General features: G+C 31.8%; 1 protein-coding gene across 1 annotated transcript; it reads left to right on the plus strand.

The window, feature by feature from the left end:
* Positions 1 to 3,215: 3,215 nt before the first annotated feature.
* On the plus strand, positions 3,216 to 5,746 carry LOC105135166 (transcription factor TCP4-like). The gene is made up of 2 exons (XM_011039913.1): positions 3,216 to 5,337; positions 5,443 to 5,746. The coding sequence occupies exon 1, from the start codon at positions 4,265 to 4,267 to the stop codon at positions 5,303 to 5,305; it is 1,041 nt and encodes a 346-aa protein (XP_011038215.1). The 5' UTR covers positions 3,216 to 4,264; the 3' UTR covers positions 5,306 to 5,337; positions 5,443 to 5,746.
* The last annotated feature ends 3,981 nt before the right edge of the window (positions 5,747 to 9,727 follow it).

The following is a 9,727-nucleotide window of genomic DNA, read 5'->3' on the forward strand; positions in this document are numbered from 1 at the left end:
ATAAACAAATAATACAATAATTTATATAGACTCGTATACACATAGAAAAATCAAGAACCTCCATCATGGTTTCGATAGTTGTTAGTTAATGGGTATTTGGGTTTAATAAAGTAGTTACTGGCATCATTTGCAATATTTTAATATGGTGCCATGACTGAGTAATCTAATGATTAAGCACAAGGAGCAGGAGAGTAGTTATGAGTTTGAGTGGATTTGGTCATGAAAAATAGTGCAAATCAATTGATAACACTATCACATACTTTTATTTTTATATAGTTTTCATACTAGATCATTTCAGGGTTATGTTGAGGTTGGATTAAGTTTTTTTTTTTTAAATATTTTTTACTATATAAAAGAATTGACTTTTGACAATTCAGATTATTGATAAAAATATAGTTTGACTCAGAAAAAAATTAAGATATTTTTTTAATATTAAAATAATATTATATTAGATTGTTAAGTTAACCTATGTTAACCAGTCAAATTCATTATCTAGATTATAAGATTTTAATAACCTAATATAAAATAAAAAAAACTTATTAAACTTAATTTTCAATAAATTCTATATTAAATGATGAAATTACCTAGGTTAACCTGAATCATGAGACTGTAATAACCTCATAGAAAATAAATTGAAATAAATTATAAAAATTGACTTCCAATTAACTTAATAATTAAATAAAAAAAATAACTCAAGTTAACTTGAATTAACTTATCAAATCTAAGTCAGAAGATTAGAATAATTTTATAGAAAGTAAATCAGAAAAATTATAAAGTTCAATTTACAATCTACCTAATCTACCTAATGTGACAGGATGAAATTAAAAAAAAAAAACTTCAATTAGAAAGACAAAAAAGGCAAGTTAGCTTAGCTAACCCACAAAACTCACAACATAAATCATAGAACTATGATAACTCTTTAGAAAAAATAAAAAAATAATTATAAAATTCAATTTTTAATTAATTTAATGTTGAAGAAAGAAGTTAAAAAAATAATTTAAAAAATAATAAAATAATTTAAGTCAATACGACTAACTTATAAAACTCATAACTCAGATCATAAGACCGAGATAACTCTATAGAAAATCAATCAAAATATATTATGAAGTTCAATATCCAAAAAACTCAATGTTGGAGGATGCAATTTTTTTAAATGAAATTAAAAAAATATCCTAGAAAATTTTAAGAAACAAAGTTAAAAATATCTTGACATTTCATTGCTTATTGCTTCTATGAAATGCCAATGCTTTTTTGTGATAGTATTATTTTTTATCAAGAATAGATTGGAACTCATAATTTTTGTATAAAAATAGAATATTAATATCAATTAAGCTATAGCCCATCAGCTAGCTCTTTGTGCTAATAGTAATTGTTATTATGTTCCTAGTGGAAGAAATTATTATTATTATCAATCATGTTTATGGAAACAATTTTAATTTGTTGGCGCCATAGATCTCATTATTTATTTATATAATTGGCAATCATCCAGTGTTACTAGAAGCTATTGACTCAATTCTCCTCCACCTCCTCTTCTTCTTCTGCCTCCCTTTCTCTTCTTTTTTCCCCTCTTTTTTCGATTCTACAAGTTGTTCTAACACTTGCCAAGTTGGGGAGACAATTGTAAACAACAACTCTTTTTTAACATTCGGAAAAGGGGAAAAAAGGGAAAGGAAAAGGAAGGATCACTATGCTGTATCATATATGATCGATTTTTGTGATGCAGCCAAGCACACAGATCATCAACTGATCCCTTTGGACAAGATGCACCTTTTATTCAAGATATCATTAATACTTGTAAAAGAAAACTTTCAGACAGTATAACCTCACAATCTACCTGCACTAATTCTGAACTTAGCCTCACTCCCTTGCATTTAAACCACTCGTAAAAGCTAGAGCCTTCATATTTATGGCACTATTTAAATTCATAAACTAGGCCCCCCCACCTACAATTTGTGAAACAGTCAGAAAAATGTTTACACCTACATACTTTTACATCCTTAATTGTTGAAGAATTCAGTACATTAGAGAAAGAGGCTAGTTCTATTATTATACCACGCTATCTTAAGCTCATACCTTCTCTTTTTTCTCTCTAAATGTTAGGAAATGGGAAGTATGATTATTCTTGAGAGAGTACAAAGTGTAGAAAAGGATGGAAAGAGTGTATTTTGTGGGAAGGATGTTTGTATTCTTTATATATAGAGTGTTTGATTACTATTTTAAAAGAAAAAATAAGAAGATAAATTAAAATAGAAAAGAGAAGACAGATGGAGTTGTATTTAATAATAGTGTAATAAAAAAATAAATATCTATATGTTTTTTTTTTGTTAATGAGAAGAAAAACATAACATATAACAGGAAAATATATTTTACTCTTTATATATATTACCATCAAATTTTCTATGTTTGAAATGATAAATAATGCTAGTTATTTTGGCCTCAAATGATAATTAATTTTATTTTTATTTTTTTATCTAATTTAAAATGACAATTTTTCTCTCATCAAAATCATATTAAAAAGGGACTGCTATCATCATTAAAAAGATGATTAATTGCTAAGAAAATTATGAAATTAAATTATGATTTAATTAGTCATTATATCATCTCTCTAAATATATTTAATAATAAAATAATTAATTAAATCAATCATACGTTAAACAAGATATTTGCACGAACATAAAGTTAAAATGTACCATATTTATTTTTTATGATTTCTGCTTCCATATTTTCAAATTTCCTGATCTTTTTAGTGAAAATTAAGTTAATTAAAATCAAGGTTAAAATCTGAATATAAGAATAAAAATTAAAAGATTTTTTAATTAAAAAATATATATGAAATCAAAATTAACTTGGTTCTTTTTCTATCCTCGTCCTCGTCCTCGTCATCTTATTTTTCAGAGATAAAAAGTAAAAATTATTAGAAATAAAATCTTCATAGCCAAGCACATCTATGTTTCTGGTATCTCCATCTCTTCTTACTAGGAACAGCAATCAAAGGCTGTCTTGGTGAACCCACACATATTAATAGTGGAAATATAAAGTATAAAATAGAAGAGAAACCAGAAAAAGCAGTTAGATATCATTATCAAAGCTTGCAAAGCAGTGTGCAAGAGTGGTGGCAAATTGAGTAATCTCTTTATAATTCACGGCTCTAATTATAACACAACAATTCTGATAAACAAGCCATTGAGAAAAGGTAGCAACTAGAAGAGAGAGAGAGAGAGAGTGGGGTAACTAGAAAGATAGATAGATGGATAGATGGATAGATTTTTTTTATTTATTTTTTCAACTTAAGATGTTGCTGTTACATTAGTGTTTTGTGGGGCTGTGATGACAAAATATCTTTAATCTCCTTTCTGACCAGACTCTGCCACCCTTTTCAGAAGCATCAAAATAGCTCCCATAGGCCAAGTTAGGATTTTGCTCTTCTATTACTGCTGCCTAACTTTTCCCTTTACCTTCCTCCTTCATCTTCAAACTCTTGTAGTAAAGAGCAAAGCTCGTTCTACCTCTCTCAATTCTTTCAAGTTTTCAGTTTGTTAAATCTTTATATTTCAATTTTCTTCTTTCATAGGGAGTATTGGTTCAAATTCTAGTTCAATCTTGTTTTGTTTTTCTCCCAAATTTTTGAGCTTGCATAGAGAAACTCACCCCATTCTAGTCTATTTTTCCTCTGACATCTTACTCTCTGTAGAGATAAAGATAGATGAGTTGGTAATAAATTTACTAAAAAAAAAAACTTGAAATCAAGTTTTTCGGGTAGGCTGGTTTTTCTTGTGTTGTGTGGATTTTGGACATAGTGGTGTTCTTGGGGTGTGGAATCTGAGGAGTGCAATGGCAGGAGTTTTTGGGATCAGCAGCAATAGCAGGAGGAGTATCAGCTTTATGTTTTGTGGCAGCAGGAAGCGACAACAGTAGAAGAATCAAGATTAAAAGGGAGCAAAGCAAGGAGTTTATAATTTAGTGTACTATAAAACCTTTGAGAAATCAAAAACTTTTAGGAGAGCAAAATCTAAAGATTAGGAATCTGGATTTCCGGAGAAATCAGCAGCATCCACAGAATCCTATCCACCAAATCATACAACCAAGACCAGAAGAAACAGAAGAGCATAGCTTAGGCATACACAGCCTTTCCAAACGCCCTCAACTTCTCCAGAACCAACAACACCATGGGGAAGCCATAAATTCAAACCAAACAGAAGCAGTACCTAACACGCAATCATTACGCCAAACCATTGAATATGCAAAATATAGACAAAGACCAGAAATGAAGAACACCGGAGGAGAAATTATTCAGGTCCAAGGTGGCCACATTGTTAGGTCCACAGGGCGTAAAGATCGGCACAGCAAGGTTTACACAGCCAAAGGTCCTAGGGACCGCAGGGTTCGATTATCTGCACACACTGCAATACAATTTTATGATGTTCAAGCCCGGCTAGGCTATGATCGACCCAGCAAAGCTGTTGATTGGCTTATCAAGAAAGCAAAGAATTCAATTGACAGGCTTGCTGAGCTGCCACCGTGGCAACCAACAACTAATAATGTTAATGAGAACTTGGAGGAAAACCAGAACGCTGGATCTAGTGAAATGGCAATTGCAGAGGAACCAGAATCATCTGGCTATAGTTTTCAGCTCCACGGGCAATTGACTGATCACAATCCAAGCAATGGTTCATCTTTCCTTGCACCAACTATTGACCCTGATACCATTCCTGATACCATGAGATCTTTCTTCCCAACAAGCTCCGCAAACTCATCAATGAACTTCCAAAGCTATCCTACTGTAATTTCAAGAACCGCAAACCAAAGTGAAGATCTTGGCCTATCCCTCCACTCTTTCCAAGACCAAGTTCTACTTCATGGTCAGTCACAGGCAGACACAACCCATACACCTTCTACTGATCAGACTCTTTTTGAAGGGTCAGCTCCAGTAGGGTTTGATGCTAATTTTCAGAGAATGATGGCTTGGAGCAACGACACAAATGCAGACAATAGAGGTGCTGGGGGATTTACATTTAACCCCCCACCATTGACACCACACCAAGCAATGTTAGCCCAAGGCTCAGCATTCTCTCAGAGGGGAACCCTTCAGTCCAGTTTTCCGATTTCCATTCGCGCATGGAATGATCTTCATATGGCATCCACAGACCATCATAGAGCACAGGAACTTCATCAGTCTTTGATTTTTGGCAGCAGGTTTGCGTCTGAGGGATTGGCCGGTTTTAGCATTCCAGCGCGAATTCATGGTGAGAATGAGCATAATGTTGTCTCAGACAGGCCACCCTCTTCTCCAAATTCTCAGAATTGATTATAGAGCTGAACATCTTGTTCATGTGCAAGGTACTTCAACTTTAATGATTGAAGAAACTGAGTTTCCTTCCATTGAAATTTTCGAAAATCTCCTCAATAACTCTTCTCTAATTACTTATTTTTCTTTAATTTTAGTATACAACGGAATCAGCCAGGGTGATTGATTATCAAGCTGATGAAAAGGAAAGGAGCAAAAATTCAAGTGATTTCAGTTGAATACTTTGGCCTATGAGAAGAAAACATCTGGTTGGATTTCAACACTTTTTTCCCCAAAAATGTTTAAATGGATTCTCCAAGCATTTTATATTGATCTTAATTGTTTATTAAGTGAGCTCTTTCGGCTCAACTCTATAATACTATGTTTGACTGTTACCTAATCTTAATTTGCTGCTAGACTTGAATATTTTGGATTATATACCATTTTTGCTGTTCTTTGCTATTGCTGCAAACCCACAATATTATGATCTTCTTTCTTAGACAAACACAACGCTAGAGAGAAGCTCGTGGTCACTATAATTCTCATTTGTCCTTCCTCTTTTCCCTTTCAGGAAATTGATTGTCTATGCATTTTCTGCTCCCAAGCACAATGCATGGAATGCCACACTTCATAACTAGTAGTTGCCGTATTTTATCTTCTCTCAAAGGAGGGAAGACATTGCACTTCTTAAATTAAAGCTGCGTTTTTTTTTTTTGCAATTTTGTTTGCCCATAATATACAAGGTTAGGTAGTATCTCGTCAGGTCATATCATGGTATATCTTCCTGTTTAGAAGTCTTGTTGAATAGGACTTGATAATAGAGTAGATCTCCTGATTCTTTCTTCTTTGGCCAGATTTCTTCCAATAACTAAAGCTCATGCAAACTTTTCAAACTGCATAGGGTTGAATTTGGATATGTGACCATAATGTACGGAGTTTTCAGACCAAGTGCATGTTCTAATAATTCATTTCCTCTAATCTCTCATCAATGTCTGCCTATCTTTGCCTCTAGAATTCTGCTCTAGAGCTTTCATATCTAAACCCAAATCTTTAACCATCCATTTATTTCCAGTCTTATATACTATTTGAGTAGCCAGCATCGAATGAAACTGTATGGATGAGTAGTAGGGGAAATCGAAGCTTTATTTTTTGGTGTTTTGGTTTGCGATTTTGCATGAGCTAGACTACAGGATTTTTTTTCTTCTGTTTACTTAGTGAGGATGAAAAGCAGAATAAAACAAAGGAAAATGGTTCATTTAGTCAATCCCTACTGGTTTGAATATGATTAGAAAACAAGTTGAATATAAAGAAGAATCAAATTAAGAAAGATATGGATTTAGGTAAAGAAGAAGAAAGATGTGTCTGCATATTGAACTGCAAGTCAACCCATTATATGGCGCTGTGTTGGCATGGCATCAAAAAATTTTGTATTTATGGAAAAAAACAACTGAAAAGGCACAGAAATGAACAGAAATGGTGTGGCAGACTCTTGTGTATAGAAGGTAGGTCTTGTATTTCACCTGTATTTAGCATGCTTCATGTAGGTAAAGGCATATAACAATAAGATTGCTTAATTTGCCAAAACAGCACGCCAGTGCTTGCACAAGTAGCTAGCTAGGTAGGCCTGCTGTTCTCAATGTGAAAGTATCACAATTCACAACTCTAAATAGTTGTACCCCTTCAGGCATTGTCGAAATGAGGACATTTAAATAATTGAAAGAGCTAGCTAGGCACGCAGCTTGTTAATTAATCAAGGCATGAATACTGGGGCCATTTTCTTTCAGTTTTGTCCATTGTCAAGCCTGCCCAACTGATCTTCTTACCTGTTAATCTCCCTTTCAAAACTGTGTATTTCGATTCTAACTATAAGTTTTAAAACTGTGTTTTGGCCATTTTTCTACCATGGTCACCAAAATCTTAAAAACTAGATGATATATTATTTGTAGTTTTTTATATTAAAAAGTAGAATTGTTCATCTTTTAAGAAATAAAAATGAAAAAAATAAGATAGATCGTAATATGGGTCTGAGTTAGAAAGCCCACATGCCTATTAAATTTTTTTTTTAAAAAAATAGATTTCAATTTGGGTCTGGGTTGGAAAGCCCACATGCCTATTCTATTTTTTTAATTAATATCTAGACTTATATGCTTGAGTTTTTTTTTAATACTATTTTATGTTTTTTTATCAACAAATAAAAAAATAAATTATTGAATCCAATTAAATTCTTTCTCTAGGTAGCAAATTTAATGAGTTAATATACAATATTCGAGCTATTATTTATCTATTATTTGTTTTTTTTTGTTTAATGGTTTTTATTGTCCCTCAATTTTATTTTATTTTTTTCAAAAAAAAAAACTTCACTCTTCATTATCATGATGTATTCTTTTTATTTAACTCAAACAAAAAAGAATGTAATTTCATTATTTGTTGTCAATAATTTACCTTTGTTATTTTATCTCCAAGTTCTGTCACTACTTTCTTTTCAAATATACATTTTCAAGCAAAAATAAATATCATGTATGTTATTTTTATATAATTAAATAGAAAATAATATATGAGATAAAAAATATGAATTTAATTACATGCATGACTTGTATCACACGTTTGCTTGATTGACTTGAGTTTAGTTTATTTTTATAATCAAATGCTATTTTTTACTGATTTTATTCTTCTACATTAAGTTAATTTAAGATTGAGCTTTTAATTTTTTTAAATTATCCCCAAGAATTTTCCAAGTCAACCCAAGTTAACTCAAATAGATCAAATGTTTTTCCTCTCAGTATTAGATTAAGATATCGTTCAATTCATGGCTAAAATAAATATTTTTTAGAAGATGTATCACCAATACTTAAATATATTTTTTTTGCTTTAATTTATTATTATTATTTTTTGCTCTGATTCGCAACATAGTGTGAGCCAATATACTTATAATACTCCTTGGCCCAAACCTTTGCTTTTTGGTCAAGAGAAAATTTAATAAATGGCAATTTCATTAGGCATTTGAAAAAAAAATTAAGAAATGGTTTTTATTGCAATTTATTTAAAATTTGTTGGATTGATGTTTTAAATAAATTTTTGGGAATGCGGTGCAAACCATGTTTCTAAAAATTTTAAATTTTCTTTTTATTTATAATAAAAATATTATATCTTTTCAAATTATTTTGATGTACTGGTATTAAAAATAATTTCTTTAAAAAAATTTTTTTAATATTTTTTAAAAAAAAAAATTTTTTAAACTATCACCGCTATTATAATGTCAAATAGACTGTTAATATATGTTATGCTCACGGTTTTGGAACTGCTATTTTCTTATCATATCTACCAATAATTCGAAGTGTTTGAAAAATTCAAATAGATCTCATCCCAATTTATTTTACTTTAGAACTGTATTAATCTGCAACGATATAAAAAATCTGTGAAATCTCTAGGTACACAAAAGGTATTTCTTCATCGATTTCACTTTTCTTTTCGAGTGTTTTTTTTTCTTCTCTTATACTACCCACTTCAAGACTTTTTTTCCTTTCTGAATATCATCGTCTTGACTTAATTTTCAGACAAATTAATCTAGAAAATAGAAATCTTATTATAGCTCAAAAAGTAAACGCAAGCAAAATCAACAAAGAAGAAAACTTGGAAGTCAACAATCAAGAGTCCATTCCCTTGAAATTGTCTTGAGTATCTTCTGTATGTTATGGAAATTTCCAAACAAACCCAACTCCCTTGACTTGCACTGAAGCTAGCTAGCCATGATCCTCCTCCTAGTCCTTTCGGCCCGCCCTTCACGTCCTACACCGGTGGCGATGGCGCCCAGTTTTTAATCATTGAAGTGCTAATTTTGATTTAAATAGCAGGTTTAAGTTCACTACTACAATTATATCATTATCCTTTATTGTTATAGTTCTTCACATTTATGCAAGATGTGCCCTAAGGCATCATCAAACCTGTTGTCACGTTGTCATGAGGAGCCTCGCATTAACTAGTGCTTATATCCATTCCGGCAAGCCGCTTAAGATGTGGCTTGATCCAACAGTCATAGCTTCACTGTCAACGCAGATGGAAATAACAATGACAAATTAAGATTGAAAGGTTGACAGAAAAGAGCAACACGAAAAGAGTTTGAAACCCTAGCACTAAACAATTTTCACAGTAAGAAAAAATACTCTGAAATTTATTGCATATGATCAAGTTTCATATTACAACTATGGTATGATGCTTGAAAAAAAAGTCATAAATTAAACATGAAAAATATGACAAATCCCAAATAATTTTAGGGCCTTACCGTAAAGAAATAAAAAGTCCTAGTCTCACCACATGTCAAGAGATTAAAAAATCTCTTGCAAACCAGTGCTTGCCCTAGCGGTGGAAGGGGCTTGTCTCTTTCCACTGCACCTGGGTTCGAGCCCTAGCGTGCACGCCTGTCACCCCCGCGGTGCCTTACATGCC

Source organism: Populus euphratica, unplaced genomic scaffold, assembly GCF_000495115.2.
Source record: "Populus euphratica unplaced genomic scaffold, PopEup_1.0 scaffold55.1, whole genome shotgun sequence".
In the NCBI taxonomy this organism is placed as follows: domain Eukaryota; kingdom Viridiplantae; phylum Streptophyta; class Magnoliopsida; order Malpighiales; family Salicaceae; genus Populus; species Populus euphratica.